Source organism: Scomber japonicus, chromosome 2 (assembly GCF_027409825.1).
Source record: "Scomber japonicus isolate fScoJap1 chromosome 2, fScoJap1.pri, whole genome shotgun sequence".
Taxonomy (NCBI): domain Eukaryota; kingdom Metazoa; phylum Chordata; class Actinopteri; order Scombriformes; family Scombridae; genus Scomber; species Scomber japonicus.
In genome coordinates, this window is record NC_070579.1 from 39,038,802 (window position 1) to 39,065,202 (window position 26,401).

The 26,401-nt window shown below is 43.6% G+C and overlaps 1 protein-coding gene across 1 annotated transcript; it reads right to left on the reverse strand.

Annotated features, from left to right (window-relative positions):
• Positions 1-1,548: 1,548 nt before the first annotated feature.
• On the reverse strand, positions 1,549-26,101 carry zdhhc5a (zinc finger DHHC-type palmitoyltransferase 5a). The gene is made up of 11 exons (XM_053334203.1): positions 25,091-26,101; positions 13,998-14,119; positions 13,710-13,867; positions 12,529-12,701; positions 12,271-12,373; positions 11,445-11,536; positions 11,137-11,263; positions 10,460-10,568; positions 10,001-10,110; positions 4,299-5,455; positions 1,549-2,758 (listed from the first exon to the last, which is right to left on the reverse strand). Exons 1-11 carry the CDS (start codon positions 25,252-25,254, stop codon positions 2,521-2,523), a joined length of 2,553 nt encoding a protein of 850 aa, XP_053190178.1. The 5' UTR covers positions 25,255-26,101; the 3' UTR covers positions 1,549-2,520.
• Between the last annotated feature and the right edge of the window lie 300 nt (positions 26,102-26,401).

Consider the following 26,401-nt stretch of genomic DNA (forward strand, 5'->3'; position numbering starts at 1 on the left):
GTTATAAATAAGGCGTCTGGTCTGAAAGCTGGTTTTTTTCCAGCTTTGACACTTTGAGAGAAAACAGTGGATCAACTGTAGAGTTTCAACCAAAGACCAATCAGAAAGCTGCTTTAATCTTCTTCTTTTTTTTTTTTATCTGGACACCGATGTCTTTTTGTGTCAATATTAAAAACCTCTTCATTCATCAATAGCTATATTTTCATAGAAATTCATATAAAACAATTTCAAATTAAATAAGTGAAATAAAAAAGGACAACACTTGAATTTTCAAGGCAATTACTCGAGGAATTCATTTTCTACAAAAAACTCTGCCTTGTCTGAAGCATTAACAACAAAAGGCCAAAAACATGATTTTCCTTGTTCACTTTAGTTTCCTCACTTCCTGTTTGTTCGACAGACGACGTGGTCCACAGCCAATCACGCTGGCCTCTGGTGGCTGAGTAGCGATAGTAGTGCATGCTGCAGTCCGGTATGAACGCCACCTTTTTGTTTTTTGTTTTGTTTTTTTTTCCTTAAAAAGAAATCCACATTTAAAATCACATCATCCTGTACAAACATGGAATCATATTCACATCTAGGAATAAATCAACAACTGAATCAAAGAAAGAGGGAATCAGTGTTTTCTTTTTCAAAAGTGTTTCATCCCTCTGTCGGAAAAAAAAAGGCGAGCCAATTCACACGGCAACGATCGATCCGAGAGAGTTTTAGTGGGCGTCGCTCCTTCCAGCCCATATCTGGTAGATAGTCACCAGACACTGCTTGATTATTTAACTCCTGCCAGGCTGTGTTTGTGCGTTTCCACGACTTACTGGAAGGCCGCGAGAGAGACGACAGGTTACAGGGGATTGTGCCTCGGCTGCCTTACTGACGCCATGCATGGCACAACAGCTGGGAACAAAAACGCTTCCACTGGGGCCACAAGTAGCTCTTTAATGGGACTGACCTTCACACTGGCTGCCTATGAGAAGCCCTGTAGCAGTTGATAATGTAATAATGGCTGATGACACAATCATTCTGCTTGTTTTTTAATCTAATGAGACAATAACGTAATAAAAGTCCTGAACCAATAACAATCATCTTGCCAATACAATAATAAGTTGTTAAGTTCTTGCCAGTTACGTTGCCATTGGATGGTTATTACGTTACTGGCTTTGTAAAAATAAAAACTCTCTCACAAATGTAATAACTGGAGCCAATAACCTAATCATTTTGGCGTTTTTTAATGTAATAAGCCAATAATGTAAAAAAATTCCTGAACCAATAAGGTAATAACTTTTTGCCAATGGCGTAATAAGTTATTACGTTATTGCCAGTAATGTAAAACGTTAAGTTACTAGCATTGTTACGTAATAAGTTATTACGTTATTGCCAGTAATGTAAAACGTTAAGTTACTAGCATTGTTACGTAATAAGTTATTACGTTATTGCCAGTAATGTAAAACGTTAAGTTACTAGCATTGTTACGTAATAAGTTATTACGTTATTGCCAGTAACATAATAAGTTAGGTTACTAGCATTAATAGGTAATAACTTATTACGGTGGCTTATTATGGTTATTATGTTATTGGCCTGGTAAAAAAGAAAAAAACCTTACAAATGTAATAAATGGAGCCAATAACGTAATAATATACTAATATGACTTTAGTTAAGTTTTACTTAATGGATATAAAGTTTCACACTTCCATTGTATTACGTTATTTGTTCATTAATTTTATGATGTTGTTGGTAAGTTATCGGCTTATAACATTAAAAAATGCACAAAATGATTATGTTAGGAGTCGTTATTACGTTATCGGCTGCTACAAGCCCTTCACTGTCAATGAATTCTACTTAAATTTTGATGGCGTTCCACAGTCTGAGCATGAATGTGTATATTACTTCAATGGAAGTGTCCAATAATGATATAATGTGATCATGACGTTAAGGTATTAAATATTGGCACCAAATTTTTAGCTTCAATCCCAAATTCCTGATGTGGAGCCTTATCCAGAGGTGATTGGTGGCCTCAGTGACCCTGGCAGTGCTAATCCCTTACTCTACTCTGCTATACTTGTAGAACATGAACACCAAAATCTGACCATGCTAGTGCCACTTACTACCTACTGAGCTACAGTGAGGAGAAAACCCACAAAAAAAAGAGCCAGTTTATGGTTCCTGTTTGGTCCAGTGTGTGATCCAGATCCAGAAAACTGCCTCTTAGAACCACAGAACAAGTCCTGGCTTCTATTAGTCCAGGTCCAGGTCTCACTGTCATTTTAACAGCAGAGTTAATGAGGTGGATGGCTGGAGGCGGGACAGTACAGTTAAGCTATGCAGTCGCTTGGCCAATGAAGAGTGAGATGTGGGGGGAAATAGTTTTGCTCGTCCTCAGAAGTCTACAGTAGGATAGTGGTTTCTTTTATAGCAAAAAAAAAAAAAAAAAAAACCCTAAATGGTTCCCTATGGAAAGGCAGAAAAGAGACAGCAGTATCTTTGTGTTATCTGATTGGTCCTCGAAGCCGGAAGCCGCCTTGCCGATCAGACGGAAATCTCGTAGGTGGTGCCGCCAACGCCAGTCACCTTCTTCACCCCGCCGCCCGGAGGCTTGTGGGCGGGACTCTGCGTCAGTGCCGAGCTGGGGTAAGCCACTCCGGGCCGGGCGGTCACGCTGATTGGGTGGGAGGGAGAGGAAGGGGTGGAGCAGGAGGAGGAAGAGGAGGAGAAGGGCTGGCCGCCGTTAGTCTGACTCAGAGGTTTCATCTGGATCAGCTCATCCCTGATTTTAAAAAGAAATAAAGAGAAATGATGAGTGAGACGCAGTGTTTTATCACTTTACTGTCACTGTGTAGGAGACAGGAAGTACATCCAGTTTCTACTTAAAATGGTCACTTTAGGGTTACACTGATGCTGCATGTGGGCAGAATGATCTCAATGCTGCCCCTTGTGGCCAATGTAGGAAAACACCCACTACAACTGCAGCTGCATCGGATGCTTTAGAGGTAGTGAGCCTCCATCCTGACACACCAGAGCAGCAGTGGGTGTGATTTAAAGCCAAAGCTTACAGTACGGAGGCTGAAATACTTTAATTAGACAAATAGTTCATTAAACACATTCCCTGTGCTGGAGAAGTGATGTATCCTCAATAGTTGACTCTACACAGTACATTTCATTAAGTTACAGTAAAGACACAGGAGTACACAGTTGAGTAACACAATGATTGAGCAGCATGGAAAAGCAACAGAGATGATTGACAGGACAGACACATCGTCAGCATGCAAAAGCCTCACTGAGCCCGGGATGAGACTGAGATGACAACCTGCTGTTACAGTAAGAAGCAGAAATGTTGCATGTGGCACTGATGTTCATTCCTGGGAGGAAACAAAACGACATTTCATGCATTTGTTCCTAATTATAACAAGAAACATTGTCATACTATCTGCTGTACTGCTGCTGCTACTTTCACACATCTTGAATTGATGATTTGAATTTGATTTGATCTTAATTCATTAGATTCAGTTACATTGCCTGCTGTGTAAGATAACATTAACTCTTTGTGGGTGTATATTGATGAACAGCTTATGTAACACATTTTTTCACATCTTTGTTAACATTGTCAGGTAGGTGATAATTCTACTATGTTTATTATTGAGGTTAAAGTGGGTGATGGTGGTGTATTAGAGTGCACTATATTGAATGGTATTCCTAATATTTTGTCCACTCCATTAACATACATGAGAGGAGCAAAATACTAGGAACACCATTCAATACAATCCACCTCAGTACACCAGCACCACTTAGTACGACCTCAGTAATAAACAACGTGGAATTATCACTTTCCTGAAAACGTCAATAAAAAATAAAAATCTATAAACGTCATGAAAGTTGAATTTATAACAGAGCTGTTGTATTGGGTTGAATAAGATTACACAGTTGTTAATGAAGTGGCTTGCGAGAGTATCTCATGTAGTGTGAATGGATCCTCTTCTATCCAATGGTACTAAATGTTCTGACCTAACAGACACAATGAGGACAAATGGGAAGCAGAAGACAAGAACACACAGGCAGATCATGACATCATCACAAATATCAACAGTGAAGGACAGAGACTGCTCAGACTTTACAGGCCAATGGAAGACAAGCAAAGGGAGAAGACGGAGGAACTCACAGGAAATCTGGCAGGAGGAGGAGGAAGAGAGAGGGGAAGAGGAGGAGGAGCAGTCAATCAGGTAGTCAGGTTTTCAGGCGGGCAGGTGTTTTTTTTTTTCAGGGTTAGCAGCAAACCAATCGTCCTGACAAAAGGCGAAACTCATACTCACTTCGGTGCTTGTATTCCTCCTCCTCCTCCCATCCCTCCACCTCCTCCTCCCACCCCTGCTGCATTGGCTCCGGCTGACGCCGAGGCCTTTCGGACCAGCCGGTACTGCATTTCAGCGGCAGCTGCGCTCGAGTAAGACAGCGACTTGCCCAGAGGCGGGGGGTGCGGGGAGCGGGGAGGGTGGGTCGTCGAGGTGGAGGAGGAGCCCAGGGGGGTGTCGGTGGAGCGGGTGCGGTAGGGGTAGGCGTGGTGGGGTGGGGCGTGTGGCGCTGCAAAGCGGGGAGGTCGTGAGGCGGTAGAGGAGGAGGAGGAGTGGTGGTGGTGGTGATGGGAATGGTGGTGGTGGTGATGGGAGTGGTGGTGGTGGTGGTGCGGTGGGGGAGGGGCGGAGGAAGGGGGCGGAGCGGAGCCCTGGCCGGCGGGCTGGGGGTGACTGCCCGGGTGGGGCTCTCCCAGTAGGCGCTCCCTCTCGGGGGGAGGCGGTGGGGAGGAGGACGTGGAGGAGGAGGAGCGGTGGAGGAAGGGGTGATGGTGGTGGTGGGAGGAACGGTGGTGGTGGTGATGGGGGGACTGGGAAGACTGGGAGTGTATGTCGGCATCTCTCTGCTGTGACGACATGAAGGGGGAGGTGTAGCCGCCCGCCGCCGGTGTGCAGGGTCTCCCGGAGGAAACCTCAGGAGCTACCGGACCTGCTGCCACCGCTTTGTCGAAATCTTCGCTGCCCGCCAGTAAGTTATCATATGATAGGCTTCCGTTGCGGGAAGGGTGGTGTGGTGGCGGCGTCTGATTGGCTAAGCTCTTGAAGCTGGCCGAGGTGATGGTCGCCTCGGAGACATGGGTGGTGCCCGCTGAGGTGTGCGTGGAGCTGGAAGACCGCGACGCCACTCCTGATAGGACGGTGGGGTCGGAGAAGGAGGGGTACGAGCGCCCGCCGAGGGAGTAGCCGGGGATGCCCCCTCCCCCCACCTCTCTCCCTCCCTCCCTCCTCTCCCCTCCTCCTCCTACCCCTCCTCCCCCACCTGCTACCCTGTCAGATGAAGTGTCCCTGCGGTCCAGGCTGGGCTGCGAGCGGAAACCAGGCTGCTGGCTGGCCTGGAGGAGAGAGGAGGTGGAGGAAGAGGAGTCCCTGGCACTGCCAACACTCTCCCCTCGACTTAACTGGAGGAGGCGGGAAGAGGAGGAGGAGGAGGAGGAGGAGGAGGAGGAGGAGGAGGGAAGGTGAAGGAGAGAGGGGAAAAGAAACAACAAGAAGCTGAGCAAATAGAAGCAGAGTTACACCCAGCGTGGGAGTTCCACCATGAATCCCTGAGGCTCAAACACTCCCTCTAGTGTCGACATCTTGACATAACACCCAAACTGTTCCTATGTGTCACTGCCAATGGTGATGCTGTTGGTCGGAAGCCCATTTTTCAGATATTAATAATACTTTTAGATCATCACCACCCTCACAGCACAATGTTAAGGTGGAGAAAAGCCTCACACATGGAGAAATGAAGCTTCTGTATTAAATAACAGTCAGACCTTCATCAAAGCAATTAGGCGATTTCTTTCTAAATCGATTAACTGTATTTCTACCACCTGCTGCTGTGTAATTACCAGCAGGTAGATATTGTCATTATAAGCTTTGAGGTTGTAGTCAAACATTTGCTCTGATGATGGTCTATTGACCGAAAAGCTTGTCTTCATGTTTAGTAGTGCGCAGTCTTCTTTTCTCCATGCACACTGTAAAAGGCGACAGTGTGTGAATGTTAGTACTGATCACCTGTGAGACAAATCCATCATGTAGAAAAAGTGACAAGAGAGCAAAGAAGCGCTGAGGTTACACAAATCATTCATTATCATTTAAATATTATATTCCTCATGAAAAAATATCCAAACCTGAATTTAACAGAAAGAATGAATAAATAATTTTTGGTAGTTATAGAAAGTGATTAAGCTCACAACAGGGCTGAAGGATTTAGAATATCTAATTGCATTTATTTTGACCGATACTGCAACTGTGTGATTTGCAATATTAGGGGCAATTAATTATGGTTTGATTTTTGCAGGGATCTGTATGTAGATATGATGTATGTAGGTCTGGTATGCTATTATATTATCATTATATCAGTGTTAAAAAATGATCTTCGAATGACAATAATATTGTTTATAACGATTATTTCTGAGACAATATATCATCCAACAAAAGTAGTTATTGTGACAGGTGTAGTGTAGGCCAGGAGCAATAGGACAAGATTTCATTTAAAATAATAATTTGACACATTTCTAATTGCAATTTCGATTAAATGTGACTTAATTGCTCTACCCCAGCCGACAACACATAAAAGAGGGAACCAAGTTGATGTTCCCTTTTGATTCCTTTGTATTTCAATGCCAGATCAATGGTTGGTCTCTGAGGAATCAAGAAATGTTTCTCCACGAGACAAAATAAGATACAAGACTCTGAATCATATAAATCAGGTGTGTTTGTAGGGGATTGCTGCGATGCCAGATTGCTAAATAATTGTGAGTAATAATATTTCTACTAACACCGTTGGCACAGCAACGGGAGCAATTTGTGGTTAAGTATCTTGCCCAAGGACACATCAACATATGGACTGGAGGAGCCAAGAATCAAATCGCCAATCTTCCAATTGGTGGACGACCAAATTGTGGATGCATGATCAAGCAATGATTAATGATTGATCATTAATCATTTTGTTGATCACGTGGAATTTGTATCGATCAAACGTTGGTATCGACTATAGGTTGTGTTGCGTAGAGTGAGTCCTAAAGCAATGCGTTGAATTTCACTATGTGGCAGCAATGAGACATCTTACCAAAGGGGGGCAGTATTTGACAGAGAAAACTCGGCTGCCTATAAACTGCCGTAGATATCAAACGTAAACATGAAGAGGTCAAGGTTAAGTTTGGCATTGGACCATTTCAACCTAAAAAGCCTTAACATCTGTAGTAATGAAATGTTTTGAAAGACTCATTGCTGACTACATCAAACCCTCCCACCTTACAGAGCAAACAGATCTACAGAGGACGCCATCGCCACAGCCCTGAGCCACCTTGAAGTCTCAGCTAACTATGTCAGGATGCTCTTTGTTGACTATAGTTCACCATTCAACACCGTCATTGTTATTGTTCTTATATATTTTTGTGTACTTATTATTTATCGTTCCTTATAAGAGCAGCAATAAGAAAAAGAATATTCTATTATTGTCCACTTGCTGCTGTGACAATGCAAATGTCCCCATTGTGGGACTAATAAAGGAATATCTTATCTTATCTTATCTTACCCCTCCAACACCATCATTAAGTTTGCAGATGATACCACAGTGGTCTGACTCATTCATAATGATGAGTCGGCATACAGGGATGAGACCCTGAAGCTGTCTGCACGGTGTCCTGCCAACAACTTGTCTCTTAACAACTTGTCTCTCGGTGTCTCTTAGCAAAACTAAAGAAGGGGGGCAGAACCTTCACATCAACAGGGATAGGGTGGAGAGGGTCTCCACCTTCAAGTTCTTGGGGGTACAAATCTCTGAGGACCTCAGCTGGACAGCGAACACCTCTGCAGCAGTAACTGCACTTCCTGAGTGTGCTTCTGAGGAACAAAGTGAAGGAGAAGCTGCCACCACTGACAGTGTGCTAGCATACTGCATCTCTGTGTGGTATGCTGCTTGTTCAGCTGCTGACAGGAAAACTCTGCAGACAGAACCATGGGCTGCCCTCTGCCTTCTCTAGAGGAGATCTCCAGCTCCAGATGCCCCAGCAGAGCCAAAAAAATCATGAAAGACTGTTCTCACCCAGGTATCAAAGTGTTCTCTCTCCTGTCCTCTGGAAGAGATACAGGAGCTTAAAAGCACAGGCAAACAGACTAAAGAACTCTTTCAACCCGTGGGCCATCAGACTGTTAAACCTACAGTCTTAAGTGTAATATTCTGACTATTTTAATGTGCAATACTATATATTATTACATACATCATTCTCTAGTTTTTACGTATTTTTCTTAAATTGTATGACTGTTTCTGTTGTCTGTTCTATTGGTTGTTTTTTATTGTTTGTTGTTTTTGTCTACTGAGCATTTGTGTCAGATGTAGCACTTCAAATGTTGTTGTATATTCTTCTACAAAGACAATAAAGGCTTTCTAATTCTAATTCTAAAAAACAACAGACTTCACTGTAAACACTGTGAAGCCACATAGAAGTACAACACAGTGACGACTCCAATGATGATCCACTTGAACAATGTACATCCAACCCTGGTTAACGTCAATGTCACCAGGCTCAGCATGCTAACATGCTAACCTCCCTCAACAACAATCAGTAGGCTGGAGTTACACCACCATAACCTTTATGTGAATCACTCATTAATGTTTTATGAGGCTCTAGTTAAGATAGGCGTTATTGTGAAGTAACTACATCTCTCTTGGCTGTGAGCCTTTTGCAGTCACTTAAAGTCATATTTTGGCAAAAACGGAGTAAAATCATGTTTTCTGAGCTAATGTTAGATGTGAGGCTCAATTGTGTTTTAGCGCGCCAAGGTGATTGATATGTAAAGAGGTTTGGCTGCTTTTACGAGTGCCGCATATCTTGTACTACTATGTGTAATATCAGTATTTTAGGTCTATTCTCCTTTCAGTTCAACTATGCAATATATATATCTTTGTTACGCTTACTGTCACTTTGCAATATTGTACATTTCTCCACTGTGGGACTAATATAGGAATATCTCATCTTTTCTGTTTTAGTTAGTTAAACAGTTGAACTTTAACTACCTTGTCTAAGAGGATTGTTGTTGGATTACAAGTTCTTCTTGGAATGAAGATTTCAGTGAGGACATGTTGTATTTTGTATTTTCGTGGCATTTTTAATGTAAAAAATAATGATTAACTGATAATTGATTGTTCATTTTCCCGATAATCAATCAAGGAAATTTCTTCGAATGCCCATGCCTGATTTCTACTGCTAATAATAATCTGCAGGGGAACAATTTCACTCTACAGCAGTCACTGAGACACATTTCTAATCACAGAGGAGAAAAACAAGTGACAGGATTCTAATAAGGAAATGGAAGAGGGAACAACAAACTAAAGATAAAAGAAGAAGAATGAAAACAACATGTTTACAGAGTGCTGGATTAACAGGTGGGAGGAAACAGAGCAGACATGGGTACAAATACTGTGTATAACCAACTCGTCTGTGTATTCAGGTATAAAACTTTGATAGAAACCAAAAGGTACTTCAGTTTTAATCAGTTTTATATTCTTTGTACTCATTATGTCCAATGTGTGCCTGTTAGACAGATCAATGTTTTCCTGCAGTATTTCACCCATGCCCAGAACTGACAGAGAGGAGCAGGAAACAAAGTTAAAAGAGAAGATAAGAGGAGGACAAAATGCTCTCAGAACAATCACTTACTGATACTGATCAACAGAAAGCCACTGAGAAACCAAACCAAGATGGCCGACAGGAAATCAAAAGGAAAAAAAAAACAAACAAAACAAAAAGGGAGATGCATTAGATTGAAATCAAAAGATAAAAGAAACAGATGCAGTGACAAATGTGTGTAAGAGAAAATGAAAAAAACGAAACAGAAACACACACAAACACACACACACTCAATGTACTTTTTATACATTGAGTGTATTTCTTGTGTGTTAATATTCTCGTGCAGTATCTCCTGTATATGTGCGTGTGTGTGTGTGTTACCTGGTTGGCGTAAGCGTGTGTGAGCGCTGTGTGGTTCTTGCCAGGGCTGTAGCTGGGCCTGTACTTGTACATGGTGGGGGTGGGGGGGGCTTTGTTCAGCAGACTGCACTCTGCAGGCAGGTGGAGAGAATAAAGATTAAAAACTGTGAAGATAAAGTTCATGTTGGGACGAGTGGAGAAGGTCACAGCTGTAGCAGAGAGGAAGGAGAATGTTACCCTCTATGGAAAACATGACAGAGTAACACAGAGAATTGATCTAAAAACTCAAAGGAACATTGTGCTTTCTGAAATCATTTTAGGTTTCTCTAAAACCTAAATTCAATTAATGTTATTTAATTCATATAATGAATGACAAGTACGTTGAAAGGTTGTATGTATTGTGCCAAGACCCTTACTCACTTTGATTAAAAAAATAAAAAAAAAGTCATTGCAAAAAAAGAAAAAGAAAAAAAAGGTTACCCTCCGTGTTCCCTCTGGTGATTCCAGGGTAGCGGAGCTCAGGTTTAGGAGGAGGAGGAGGCTCAGCGTCACATGACTGGCTCTCCATCATCTCCAGACTGGACTTGGACTGCAAATACAGATGAACACACATGTGATTTCAACTTAAACATAGAAACTTGATGGTATACTGAATATCTTCTGTCCATGTGACAATGAAAGCAAATCTGAATGTTTGGGTTTTAACTTTAGGAATGATGACAAAGCCAGATTGAAATAATGAAAACAAACCTCAACAATCTCATTTCCTCTCAGATATATTACAGCCTCCAACAAGCTCCACCACTATAGCATAGCCATTAAATCATCTCTTAGCTCTGCCATGTGTTTTGGTCTCACTATTGGTTGGGCTGATAGATGTGGTTGTGTTGTGTTTACTGATGTGACCTTACAGGATTTCTGGCTATTGAATTTCAAACAGCTTTTTAAAGCCTCTCCCTGCCATCTGGACCTGCCTATATGCAAACTTAGTGAGAAGCAGATTTGAATGAGGAGCAGCAGCCTTACATAACACTTGTTTACCAGCGGGGCTGAAGCAGTCCTGGTTGTTTTGTGTTTTTTTTTTTTTTTGTCGTTAAAACTGGCATGTTTCCATCAGAATAATGATAACACCTGTCATCCCTCCCTGCTGTTCTTACCCTGTGCAGGTCTCCCTGTATGCCGTTGTCCAGGATCTTTGCAGCCAGCTGGGCTTCGGTCAGCTGTGGCCGCAGAAAAGGAGGCTGCACACACACACTCTGCACACACTTCTTCCTGCCCAGATACCTGCAGAGAGCACAGACACCGGTTCAAAGGTGTAACATGTGGTAAAATAATGTGAACACAACAGATTAGACATTAAGAATTTTAAAAAGCATTTTGTGTGTATTTTACTGAGTCATGTAAAGTGAAAGAGGGGGTGATGTTGGTGTTACAGATCAGAGAGAGTGGTGGTTCAATAATGCACCTGGGCGCTTGTGAACTGCAGAGGACATGAGAGACGTTCTTCCAACAGCCGTTGGTGAAAGGGTTAACACCCCCTCTGAACTTTCCTGTTACCTGAAGAACACAGAACAGAGAGATAAGGCTCAGTGACAAATAAGGTTTGGCAAGATAAGCTATTTAAAAATATCTTTTGTTTTAAAAGCAGCATCAGACTTATTAATAAGTACTTTTTTATTTTCTTTTACCAAAGTAAGACTGAATGCTCCTGAAAATGTCAAATGGTGTAACCACAAAAGAATGATAAACAATAGTATTCCATTAGCTTTATTTAATATAAAAGTTATAATGTAAGATCATGCCAAACTAGTTGATATGGTGTTTTATTGATTATTTACTGTTTTTAAGCAAGTTGAATTATTTGGTACAAAGTTTTTTTGGTTACACCATTTCAGACCACTTTATGCTGGGTCCACAAAAAAAGAAAGTGTGCAAGTTATTCATACGTTCATTATCACATTTTAACCCCTTTAAATTTGACTAAACCACATGGACACAAAAAACCCCATAAACCCATACCCATAAACAGAAGGAAAAAACGGCATCATAGGGAGAAAAATCACAAGAACCTACAAGATTAAGTCAAAAGAATTTTAAGATGCCTTTTCAGGACATTTATGCTCAAGATTAAGTTTATTATATTATTTCAACAACAAGGCAATTCAAAGTGCTGTACATAAAACATTAAAAGTGCACATTTACTCTACAAATAACTCACTACTTCTCATTTCTAACTGTGAAATCTGTAAGTACAGGATTCCAGCAGCTCCGCACTGTGAGGAGTTTCTTACCTGCTCATTAGTGGTCCTGCCTCTGGCCACAAGCACTATGTGGAAGCCAGTGAGGCCGGCTACAGGGATGAAGAACAGACCTGCCACACACATTACAGCCAGCCTGAGAGCACAGGAGGTCAAGGAACATATCAAGAAGAGAGAAAAAAAAAAAACACTGACAACATTTCTTAAGCAGGTTGGAAGAGCTTCAGTTGTTGCCAACTAAGCAGGAGCTTCAATCTAAAAATCAATCAAACTCTATTCCTCAAAGGATACGTGACGATGGCGTGCAGGCGGTCGATGTTCTGCCGGTGGTAGAGGATGAAGAGCAGGCCGAAGCCAAACACGGCCATGATATGTGCCGTCAGTGACAGGAGGAAGAGGAAGAAGTAGCGGTAGTTCCTCCTGCCGATGCAGTTGTTCACCCACGGACAGTGGTGGTCGAAATCCTGCAACATTGATGGTGAGAGGACATTGAGGTCAGAAAACTGGCACAGTCACATGGCACATCTTGTATCATTCTTTACCTCCTCGTACTGAATATGTAGTTTCCATTAACATGTGACATGTGACATGATAACAAGAGTGATTTAAATTGATCCTTGATACGAGTTTAGCTCCTATTGGTCTCTGATATTTTTGGTCTTTGTAGAAGAAGAGTAGTTGCATAATGCACACATTTAAGCTGCTTTATTGATTCTGTTGCTAGGGACGATGAGGTGATGAACAATCTGCAGAGCTTTGAGGAGTATCAGGATCTCCACAGTAAGAAATGTGCTAAGGCTTCATTTCTTTGGCACCTTAATACTGTTAGTAATGGAATTTAAAAAGGTAACTAACTCTGTCCCCAACCGTAAAGGCAGTCTGTGTTTTAACAGAAGCATAGCGCCCACTCTCCACACTCCAACTTCCTTAATGGAAACAAGACTATTGTGTGTTAAAGTGAAAAGTAACCTGGAATGCTGGAAAGACACATCTAACTCTTAGGTCAACTTCAGTGACTCATACCGCAGAAGAGAAGGTCTGAAAGTCTGTTAGGACTGATATCAGATATAGTCTCATCCATGTGGTTCATTAACTGACTTTAACCCCAGTGCACTTGAGGTAAGCCAGCTGTCACTTGAAATGTAGTTCATCAAGAGCCTACAAAGTCTCTTTGTGTCTATTATAGTTATAGAGATGTTTTTTAGATTAATCCATCTGAAGTGCTGTTGCTGCTGCTGCTGGTTGCATTGTTAAGTTCAGTATTTTGTTCATTCTCAGGATGAAAAGAGGCACAGACAATGACACTGCTCTATCTACTGGAAACAGCTGGAGGAAGTTGTGTTTCAGGATACTTAATGCAGAGCTGTCCCACATATCTGATTTGATTTGGATACACTAATCTCCATGTAAGTCTTCTTTAGTGCATGCTTCTGTAAGAAAATAGTCAAGTAAAAGCTGGACTGTGAACGCACCTCCACACAGTTGTCACAGACGGAGCAGTGGGAGCACCGTGGCGGCCTGTAGAAGCGGCACGTCGAACACCACTTCATCCTGACCTGGATCCCTCTGATCTCCACCGTCTTGTAGAGGGGAGCACGGAAATCGTCCTCCTTGTCCTCGTCCTCCTCGGCTACAGAAAGAAAAACACACACACACACACACAAACCCTTTAATGAACTGCAATGAGAATTTTAGACCAGAAACTATTTGATGACATAAAATACATCACACATGCACATGCAGAGTGCACATCCACCCACCTCTGGGGAAGATGCCGGGGTCCATGAACGTGGCCATGCAGAAGTTGGCCAAAACGAACAGGAAGATGACGCCATTGTAGATGGGCACGGCCACCGAGAAACGCTCTGAAAGCCACGGACACCTGAAACACATACAGAGAGGACAGCAGCTGACAGTCAGAGAGAAAACCAGAGCCAGAATCTAACTTTACACTCCACTACTCTCATATTATATGGCTCAGTTGTCCATAATTATTATCACTGTAAATACAGCAACACTCTTACACATTAGTAAATATGATAATTTGGTGATATTCATCATTAGACTCTTTTCTTCTGTTTGATCCTGAGCTGGGAGATTAGCTCTCTGTATGTGCCTGACGGGGAATGGTTGATTTGTAGATGATTCCACATGAGTTTGAATTTCACAGCTCTTTAACGCTGGTGTATCTGGAGCTGTTGTCACAGCAACACGCCTGTAGGCTCAAACCTGTGAAAGTGTAGGCTCATTCAGAGTGAGCTGAATCACTGATGGTGTGGAAAGGATAAAGCTGGCCTTTTTCTAGATTTATATTATTATCAACAAATCTCATGAAAAGACCAAAAGCAACAATGCGTTTGTTTCCCAAACCTTTATCTGTTCTGCCCAAAGAATCAATCAATCTTTAATCAATCAATCTTTATTTACATAGCGCCAAATCACAACAGAAGTCATCTCAAGGCAGTTTACACATGGAGCAGGTCCTGACCATACTCTGTAATTTATATATATATATATATTCTTATGACCATTTTTACAACAGTGCTAAAATGTGTCAACCCCAACGGAAAAGCTGTAGGAAGTGAAGCATCACATGGTGAATGTCAGAGATTACTATCACACTCAGTTTGGGGGACTTGGGGTGAAGTTGCAACATTTTTGCATTTTCATTTGGTTTGGTTCATTTCACACTGAACTCTGTGAAGTGCACCAAACCATCTGAACAATATCACAGTCAAAACAATCTCTTGTTTCTTTGTTAGAATACAGAAGTAACCCCCCCCCCCTCCCTCCCGCCTTGTTCTTCACCTGACACCTAACCATGTATTTATGTTGTCCTGGTGGGGTTCTGGTTTTACTATGATGTCCCTATCAAATAAATATTTCACGAGAAGGTGTCCAATATGAGCAGCAGACAAGGCACAGAGCAGTTGAGCATGTCATTCTTTATATGAGATGAGTGAGACAGCACAGAGGGAGCAGACGAGCCCTGATATATGGAAGAGAGAGAGAGAGAGAGAGAGAGAGAGAGAGAGAGAGAGAGAGAGAGAGAGAGAGAGAGAGAGAGAGAGAGAGAGAGAGAGAGAGAGAGAGAGAGAGAGAGAGAGACTTCTGTGTTGACGAGTGAAGTGTTGTCATGCTTTTGAAAGTTAGCAGTTTGGTCCGGTTCTCAAACAAACCTCACAAACCAAGACCAACATTTTCAAGAGTTCAAATGAGTTTTCACGCCTCCTCAAATGAGCCCAACTATCTGAGGAAACCGACCAGGGTACGTTTCCAGTGGACTAACAGCAAGCTAAGATAGGAGGATGTATTTGAACCATGGAGACATAACAAGTACAGTGTGCAGGTCTTCAGCACACAGACTGTATGTGTGTCTCCTGGTCCACCTGGAAGTGGCCATAGATAAGTAGGTGTGGTGATTCACCAATATATAGGTCAACCTATATCATTGGCCGATATTGGCCTATCACACATATATCAGTATTAGTGTATATGTTGTCCAATATGTACCGATATGTTTTTTATATAGGCAGCATTTAATGTATATTTGATCCTTTTTCTTAATTCAAGTTAAATATATAAGTATGTGTCTTTATTTATTTTAGGTTATTTAGTTAGTTATAGTTATTTATAATGATATACAATGAAATGTATTGTCTTATTTCCTTCATTACATATCACTGTCAAAAGTGTTTGATAACTACATTTAAGGGATCAATGCAAAAAAACAATGTTTATAAATATATTCTTAATATGTAAAATTATCGGCAGACATATCCATATTGGGTTTTTTTTCTCCCTTATAATTGGTATGGGCCCCCAAAATCCAGTATCGGTCTGGCCCTGGTTAAAAAGAGGAAAATGAATTCAAAAAGGTAAAAAATACCTCATGTTAAATGGGAACACTGCTGTACTAACTCAAGTATCATCTCTTTAGTTGTTTTTTAGTTAATGGCCCATGTCTCTCATTGGATACTCCACTTGCCCTGCCTGTCTGGGATAAGCTTATTTTTGACTCTGATGAAGATCCCAAGCTCAAACATGTTTTGTATACTACAAGTGTTACTAGAGCACATTTTGTCACATTTGATGGACAGTGCTCCTTCCAGACCATCTGTGTACTGAACTGAGAGAAATGAAAGTGATACTGATCCTTCTCATCAGTCTGTGAGTAAAGTAGCAAATGGGTATATTTCCAAAAATGCTAAAGACCATGTTAAGTGAATTCAGACATTTTCTTCTAAACACATTAAATAGGTCATAAATGTATTTCTAAAAAAGGTGTAAAAAGCATTTCAACCATTTACATTTGAATTGTGGAGCTAGGCTTCACAAACTGTGTTTCAACATTTCTATGTTCAGGATTTAGTGGGCGGGTCTGAAACTCATAAACCCGCCCCTGCTGCTGTAGAGGTATAAATATATTCAGCACACACTAGTACTACTAAAGTCTACAGTTAGCCAGTTAGCTGAGTTAGCCGCCGAGCTAGCCGCCGAGCTAGCAGCTGATCTAGCAGCAGAAAGCTCGAGTAGCATCCAGCTGCACCCCCCGGAGCAGAAGCCCCTGATGTGACAAAAGCCTCTGGCTTGACGGAAGTGGCCTCTTTTTTCAAATTAAAATTGCTTAACATAGCGTCTATAAATTGTCCCTCATTTATTTTACCCTTATTTAGTCATTAAGAACTAACGTACTGTATAGAAGATTAATCCTCGTTTTATTTAATCTGAGAACTCTATTCAATCTTAGTTATTATTCAGTCCTATTACGAGTGTGTGAGAGAGAGTGAACCCCCCTACCACCACCACACAAACATAATATTCACATTTGTATTCATAATGTTGATATTTAAGTTAAATTCATAAAACGTTAACGTTTACAGTACAATATAAACTTGTGGAGTTAATTATACCGATACGATGAACATGTAACTGCAACAAAGTTCATAGAATTATGTGTAAACGACGTATGTGGAGGTTTTTTTTAGGCTTTTATTTTTGTTTTCGCTCGGAGCGGCGATTAACTTCCGCCTGACACTTCTGGCAAGGATTGGCAATATAGGAACGGCGATTCTGGCAAGGGCTGCAGCTAGATAGTATTGGAAAGCTCTCAGACGTAGCGTTCATGTTTCTGGTAGAGGTGGTGACTTTGATTGACAGGTGACACTTGGTAGGGGGCGGGGTTTCAGCGAACTCGGCGGGCACTCCCACAGCGTTTGGGAGCAGAGAAAGAGGCTGATTTTGAACTTAGAAGCCTAATTTCATATATTTGGTGATTTTTTTAATCATTCAAATTTGGCAGGGTGGTTAACAACACACTTTTCTGTGGTATGTCAAACTCAGAACACATATTTATGGTCAATTTAGGTGGAAATAGCTCACTGTGAATGCTCTGATTTAGCATTATTGTATTTGACTACATGCATTTCAAAATTATTTACCTAAAACAAATGAATACACACAACAAAATAATAATAATCCATCATAATTCAACAATATAACCCTATAACTGGTTTATGGTATGCTCCTGTACTTCCTCATGATTCAGATAATAGTTTCCAGCCGTTCTGTGCAGGGTTGGTTTCTTCCACTGATGAGAGAATGAGAGGGAACGTGAGAGTGTGAGAGAGTGTGAGAGTGGCTGCAGGGACACAAACACTAAACACACTTATGGAGAAAGACAGAGTGAGAGACTGGATGATGGGCTTTTGTCAGGGTGACAGATGTTGGCCTATTTTCTCTCCGCTAATCTGAAGCAGAGCTAACTGCCCACCACACTGACCCCACACACACACACAGCTTAGATATACTCATAAACACAGACACACACACTTACTCACACCTATCAATCTGACTTTCTCACATTAACAATCCTCCAACATGTCATTTCACCCACAGACGGCTTCACACATTCCCACTCTCACCACAATTTTTCCCCTTCTCTCACACTGTCAACCACACACACACACACACACACACACACACACACACACACACACACACACACACACACACACACACACACACACACACACACACACACACACACACACACACACACACACACACACACACCAGAGTGAGGTGTCAGCAAGATTAGTGTTGACAGTCTATAACATCATTGACTTAGCGCTCTGTCAAAAACACTCACAGGGCTTAAAGCCACACAGAGGCAAATAAATCTGAAAATGCTGTTTACATGTGAAAACAAGCTCGGCTCAGTCCAGACTACTGACTCAAGTTGGGTTTTTTTTAACAAAGTTCTGCATCCATAATGAAAGTCTCAAACTACAAAGATGTCTGAATCTCTACATATTCCTCCATCTGTAGACAAACAGCACTCAGACAAGCATCAAGCTTCTGAGTAGCAGCAGATTCATTCAGATTTCCGCTGAGTTAAACTATGATCTGTTCTCATATGATTGGTTCAATGTTGTTTATGTGACAGAGTTCATCACACACTTGATTTAAAGTTGATGAACCATCTTAAAAAAATCTACCAAAGCACTGAGTAAACAGAAGAGATGAAGTCATTTGACAATTTTCCAGCAAACTGAGTTGAGTATTGGGTAACATGTACTCACACTGACAAACTCAACAAATGACCCATTAAAAGCCATTAAACTATGGACCCATTAAAATGTTAAGATAAATGTTAAGATGTTAAGATAACATTAGTCTGATAACAATCAGAAACAGTACAGAGTGCCTTTCTTTTGATAATGACTTCCCAAAATAACTGACTGTAGTTGGCCTCATGACTTTCCATGTAAATGTAGGCTTTACTGTACAAATGCACTTTTATTATGTGGCCTGTTTATAATGTATACATGTATAGTATTTTACTCTATATTGAGAAAAAACTTGTGATAAATACACCAACAGATTTGGTTGATTTCTCAATACGTTTTTATCATGATTTGATCACTAAGAGACAAGCTTCAACTTGATAAGAGTTCATCCAGTTTATTGTGAGCAAGTCTGGCTTGGGATTAAAGCTGGCTAAAGCTGGGTCTTTAGCTCCTAAATGCTGTTTGTTGGCAGGTAGGTAGGTAGTGTAAAGTGTGCTTAAAACAGCTATCTGCTGCTGCTGGAACAGTATGGCTGATGAGAGCAGTGAGAATGGAGCAAATATTAAAGCTGTTGTTCATAAAACCAACCTAACCCTAAACTAACCCTAACCCTAAAAGTAATATGTTGCTTTAAAGTTTAAAATTCACATTTTTATTCCACTTCAGTATAGTAATGTTTGTACTACTACATCTATCTATCTATCTATCTATCTATCTATCTATCTATCTATCTATCTATCTATCTATCTATCTATCTATCTATCCATTGGGCTTGAGCTTCTAACTGTTGAGCTGTCTGAGCTTTATTTTTGACAGCTTGTAGCTGGACTACGAGCTGTGAAAAACCTACAGTACCTTAAACCACCTTAAACCACCTTAAACCAGCTACACAAAACTAGTCTACCAGCTGATCAGCAGTTAGACCAAGCTCAAGCTGACTTAACAGGTAAATTCAGCCAGAGCGGCTAATAGCCAACTATGGTTTAAAGCTGGTTCTAGCTGGATTTTACAGCAGGGGAGTGGAACTGCAGGGTTGGTGATACAAGTTATTTAGCTCATTAATGAAAATATTGATTAATGCAGCACTGAGAACGCAGTGCTCTGACAAAAACAGCTCCCAAACAAGCTTATATTGTTATATTTGTTGATTAGTTTAATTAAAGTTGAAGTCTGTAACTCTGACACCAAGTGTTTAGAAATGGTACTGTAGCCCACATTCCAAACACTGGTGAGAGCTGTCACTCCTCGCCCCCTCCTGCCAGAGATGATGTTCAAGCGGGTTGCCAGTTGTTGGACGTGATCCTGCTTACGCGCGAGATGAGCGCAACATACACAATGCGGAGTGAGGACGCGACCCACAGTCACACAAAGACACACACACGCTGCATTTATAGTCACACAATCACACACACACGCTGCATTTATATATATATATATACACACACACACACACACACACACACACACACACACACACACACACACACACACACACACACACACACACACACACACACACACTCTGCCACTCTCTAGTGTGCGCATTACGTCTCATCTGCGGGCGTCATGGAGACGCTATCAATATGCGGGAGACTCCTGGAGCTTCCAGGAGAGTTGGGATGTCTGTGTAAGTTGAGCGGCTAATGTGTATGTTATTATTACTCATTGTTGAACGTAACCGCTGTGAAACAATCACAAAATAACGTGTTATTGATCTGATTCACCGGCTTCTTACTGTCACCACTCCCTCCCTCTTCATCCTCTCTACCTCACTCACCGTTGCCTCCCTCTTCATCCTCTCTACTTCACTCACCGCTCCCTCCCTCTTCATCCTCTCTACCTCACCGCTCCCTCCCTCTTCATCCTCTCTACCTCACTCACCGCTCCCTCCCTCTTCATCCTCTCTACCTCACTCACCGCTCCCTCCCTCTTCATCCTCTCTACCTCACCGCTCCCTCCCTCTTCATCCTCTCTACCTCACCTCTCCCTCCCTCTTCATCCTCTCTACCTCACTCACTGCTCCCTCCCTCTTCATCCTCTCTACCTCACTCACTGCTCCCTCCCTCTTCATCCTCTCTACCTCACTCACCGCTCCCTCCCTCTTCATCCTCTCTACCTCACTCACCGCTCCCTCCCTCTTCATCCTCTCTACCTCACTCACCGCTCCCTCCCTCTTCATCCTCTCTACCTCACTCACCGCTTCCTTCCTCTTCATCCTCTCTACCTCACTCACTGCTCCCTCCATCTTTATCCTCTCTACCTCACTCACCGCTCCCTCCCTCTTCATCCTCTCTACCTCACTCACCGCTCCCTCCCTCTTCATCCTCTCTACCTCACTCACCGCTCCCTCCCTCTTCATCCTCTCTACCTCACCGCTCCCTCCCTCTTCATCCTCTCTACCTCACTCACCGCTCCCTCCCTCTTCATCCTCTCTACCTCACTCACCGCTCCCTCCCTCTTCATCCTCTCTACCTCACCGCTCCCTCCCTCTTCATCCTCTCTACCTCACCTCTCCCTCCCTCTTCATCCTCTCTACCTCACTCACTGCTCCCTCCCTCTTCATCCTCTCTACCTCACTCACTGCTCCCTCCCTCTTCATCCTCTCTACCTCACTCACCGCTCCCTCCCTCTTCATCCTCTCTACCTCACTCACCGCTCCCTCCCTCTTCATCCTCTCTACCTCACTCACCGCTCCCTCCCTCTTCATCCTCTCTACCTCACTCACCGCTTCCTTCCTCTTCATCCTCTCTACCTCACTCACTGCTCCCTCCATCTTTATCCTCTCTACCTCACTCACCGCTCCCTCCCTCTTCATCCTCTCTACCTCACTCACCGCTCCCTCCCTCTTCATCCTCTCTACCTCACTCACCGCTCCCTCCCTCTTCATCCTCTCTACCTCACTCACCGCTCCCTCCCTCTTCAACCCCTCTACCTCACTCACTGCTCCCTCCCTCTTCATCCTCTCTACCTCACTCACTGCTCCCTCCCTCTTCATCCTCTCTACCTCACTCACCGCTTCCTCCCTCTTTATCCTCTCTACCTCACTCACCGCTCCCTCCCTCTTCATCCTCTACCTCACTCACCGCTCCCTCCATCTTTATCCTCTCTACCTCACTCACCGCTCCCTCCCTCTTCATCCTCTCTATCTCACTCACTGTTCCCTCCCTCTTCATCCTCTCTACCTCACCGCTCCCTCCCTCTTCATCCTCTCTACCTCACTCACTGCTCCCTCCCTCTTCATCCTCTCTACCTCACTCACTGCTCCCTCCCTCTTCATCCTCTCTACCTCACTCACCGCTCCCTCCCTCTTCATCCTCTCTACCTCACTCACCGCTCCCTTCCTCTTCATCCTCTCTACCTCACTCACCGCTCCCTCCATCTTTATCCTCTCTACCTCACTCACCGCTCCCTCCCTCTTCATCCTCTCTACCTCACTCACCGCTCCCTCCCTCTTCATCCTCTCTACCTCACTCACCGCTCCCTCCCTCTTCATCCTCTCTACCTCACTCACCGCTCCCTCCCTCTTCATCCCCTCTACCTCACTCACTGCTCCCTCCCTCTTCATCCTCTCTACCTCACTCACTGCTCCCTCCCTCTTCATCCTCTCTACCTCACTCACCGCTTCCTCCCTCTTTATCCTCTCTACCTCACTCACCGCTCCCTCCCTCTTCATCCTCTACCTCACTCACTGCCCCCTCCCTCTTCATCCTCTCTACCTCACTCACTGCTCCCTCCCTCTTCATCCTCTCTACCTCACTCACCGCTTCCTCCCTCTTTATCCTCTCTACCTCACTCACCGCTCCCTCCCTCTTCATCCTCTACCTCACTCACCGCTCCCTCCATCTTTATCCTCTCTACCTCACTCACCGCTCCCTCCCTCTTCATCCTCTCTATCTCACTCACTGTTCCCTCCCTCTTCATCCTCTCTACCTCACCGCTCCCTCCCTCTTCATCCTCTCTACCTCACTCACTGCTCCCTCCCTCTTCATCCTCTCTACCTCACTCACTGCTCCCTCCCTCTTCATCCTCTCTACCTCACTCACCGCTCCCTCCCTCTTCATCCTCTCTACCTCACTCACCGCTCCCTTCCTCTTCATCCTCTCTACCTCACTCACCGCTCCCTCCATCTTTATCCTCTCTACCTCACTCACCGCTCCCTCCCTCTTCATCCTCTCTACCTCACTCACCGCTCCCTCCCTCTTCATCCTCTCTACCTCACTCACCGCTCCCTCCCTCTTCATCCTCTCTACCTCACTCACCGCTCCCTCCCTCTTCATCCCCTCTACCTCACTCACTGCTCCCTCCCTCTTCATCCTCTCTACCTCACTCACTGCTCCCTCCCTCTTCATCCTCTCTACCTCACTCACCGCTTCCTCCCTCTTTATCCTCTCTACCTCACTCACCGCTCCCTCCCTCTTCATCCTCTACCTCACTCACCGCTCCCTCCATCTTTATCCTCTCTACCTCACTCACCGCTCCCTCCCTCTTCATCCTCTCTATCTCACTCACTGTTCCCTCCCTTTTCATCTTCTCTACCTCACTCACCGCTCCCTCCCTCTTCATCCCCTCTACCTCACTCACCGCTCCCTCCCTCTTCATCCCCTCTACCTCACTCACCGCTCCCTCCCTCTTCATCCTCTCTACCTCACTCACCGCTCCCTCCCTCTTCATCCTCTCTACCTCACTCACTGTTCCCTCCCTCTTCATCCTCTCTACCTCACTCACCGCTCCCTCCCTCTTCATCCTCTCTACCTCACTCACTGTTCCCTTCCTCTTCATCCTCTCTACCTCACTCACCGCTCCCTCCCTCTTCATCCTCTCTACCTCACTCACTGCTCCCTCCCTCTTCATCCTCTCTACCTCACTCACTGCTCCCTCCCTCTTCATCCTCTCTACCTCACTCACCACTCCCTCCCTCTTCATCCTCTCTACCTCACTCACCGCTCCCTCCCTCTTCATCCTCTCTACCTCACTCACTGCTCCCTCCCTCTTCATCCTCTCTACCTCACTCACTGTTCCCTCCCTCTTCATCCTCTCTACCTCACTCACTGCTCCCTCCCTCTTCATCCTCTCTACCTCACTCACCGCTCCCTCCCTCTTTATCCTCTCTACCTCACTCACCGCTCCCTCCCTCTTCATCCTCTCTATCTCACTCACTGCTCCCTCCCTCTTCATCCTCTCTACCTCAGTCACTGCTCCCCCCTCTTCATCCTCTCTACCTCAGTCCACCACAGTTAACACAACATCGTCTTGTAGTCGATCTCTGACGGAGCAACTCTGTCCTCCATTCAGTGTTTTGAACTTTTATAAATAACAGGGAGGCGGAATAAAGTTTAGTATCCTGCATTGAACAGACTGTCTGAGAGCAGAGGAGAGCGTCACCGTAACACACACATACAGTGAGTTAGCTCCTCCTCTCCTCCGTATCAGCAGGTGCAGCTGAGTGCTGTATGACGCTGTAACCGTCTCCAGCCGTCTCCATGATTCAAAGGCATCTCCTATACATACCGTTGTTTTGTTTCTCACATTGTCACGACGTATTTGAGAGTCATAATGAGGTTTTTTTGGTTTTGTAACATCAGACATTATCTGCAGTGTTCCTAGCTGCAGCTCAGTGGCAACTGGCAACCTGGCTGCTGAAACGCTACTGACTTGGTGATTGGTAGCTAGGTAGTGGGTGGCGCATCAGTACTGACTTGGTGATTGGTAGCTAGGTAGTGGGTGGAGCATCAGTACTGACTTGGTGATTGGTAGCTAGGTAGTGGGTGGAGCATCAGTACTGACTTGGTGATTGGTAGCTAGGTGGTGGGTGGAGCATCAGTACTGACTTGGTGATTGGTAGCTAGGTGGTGGGTGGAGCATCAGTACTGACTTGGTGATTGGTAGCTAGGTGGTGGGTGGAGCATCAGTACTGACTTGGTGATTGGTAGATAGGTAGTGGGTGGCGCATCAGTACTGACTTGGTGATTGGTAGCTAGGTAGTGGGTGGAGCATCAGTACTGACTTGGTGATTGGTAGCTAGGTGGTGGGTGGAGCATCAGGCCAAAAGACAGAATGACAACATAAACATTACTTGAGGGCTGCAACTGAGCTTTTCAAATGTGAATATTCTGGCTGGACTACTACTGTCAGTGACATCAGTGTTTGAAATTAACATGATTCCTTAATGTCTGGTGATATTTAGGGCCATTTTATGGTTACTTGGAATATATTTGTTACATACAGCTACTTTAAATGCTCTTCTCTCTCTCTGTGTGTGTGTGTGTGTGTGTTAGACTTACGTGAAACAGAAGAACAGCGTAGTGGAGCCGACCAGGAAGAACGTGGCCGCCGACACGGGGACGTAGCGTGAGGGTCTCAGGGGTCTGCTGGGCGGGACCACAGAGTGGGGGAGGGGCGACGAGGATGGACCCCGCCCTCCGCTCTTACTGCTGCCTCCTGGCATCACTTCCTGTGTGTTTTGGTGTTGCGTGAGTTGGTTCAGCGACCGCTACGCTGAGGGACTTGTCATTCGAGATTGGAGTTTCTTTGCGGGGCGTGTCGAGAGGATTTGTAGTTTTTGGGGTAAGGAATAAAAAATGTAAAAAAAAAAAAGACACAAAAAAGATGGAGGGATAGTTCCTATTTCTGCATCACCACACTGAGACTTGTTTGTTTTAGTTCTTAGGTCAATCCTCATCAAGTGTGTGCGGGAGATTAAAAGAAGCTCAGTGCTGTAAAAGTTTTGTTTTCCACTCAGCCAGAAAAACAGGTGGGAAGGCGGGATGAACGAATAAGCCACAGATTGTTAAGAGAAAAAGGTGTCTGGACAGTAACCTGCTCTACCCAACATGTCAATCAATTACAAACACCAGCCAATAGAATAAACATCAATTTTAAAGGTCCACAAGAATCTAAAAATCTGTTCAATTGTCTTATTTTTTAGAAGGTGAATAAAGGCTTGGTGAAAATCATAATAGTGCAATTTTAAAAAAACATGGCTGTTATTTAGATGTTTTTTAAAAAAGTGAAATTTGAGATGAAATGAATCTATTTAATTGTTGACAGGCTCTCTGTGTCTTGTGTGTGGTGTGAGCAGGTTGGTGGTTAATAAATGGGAGTTTTGTGAGGTACGGGAGGAGGCAGAGGTAGACCCGTTTTGGTAAGAGATGAACATGTAAGACTGAAGAAAAGTTAAAAAAAAAAAAAAGCTGACATAAAATGAAAGTGAAAGAAAGAGGAAAGAGTAGTGCTTGTCCCAGCTTTCTGTTTTTTCTTCCTCTGTGACTTTCTTGAGTATAGAAAGAAAAAAAAGTGCAGTTACAGACCAAAAATGGGAAATGGGCTTATTTGTCGGCGAGTTACTTATTATATTTATGGTTTTCAGCACCTGCAGCTATAACAGTTTGAGAAAAAAAATATTTAAAATAAAATAAAAATGACAACCCTCCTTTATATCAAGAGAAGGAGACGATTCTCTTTCAGTCCAGAACTCGTATTAGAAACAGCAGTCTGTAAGCGGGCCAGTGGAGTAGCCTGGTTTTCCTGTGTCGGGGCATCCCTAAACCCCGCCGGTGGCCGATTCAAACCACCACCACCTCACCTGCCAGCTG

Coding starts and splice junctions, on each gene's coding strand:
- zdhhc5a (XM_053334203.1), bottom strand. CDS start 25,254: ATGCCAGGAGGCAGCAGTAAGAGCGGAGGGCGGGGTCCATCCTCGTCG. Junction 14,120..25,090: donor ACGCTGTTCTTCTGTTTCAC/GTAAGTCTAACA, acceptor TATGTGTTTCAG/GTGTCCGTGGCTTTCAGAGC. Junction 5,456..10,000: donor CACACGCTTACGCCAACCAG/GTAACACACACA, acceptor CGCCTCCTCCAG/TTAAGTCGAGGGGAGAGTGT.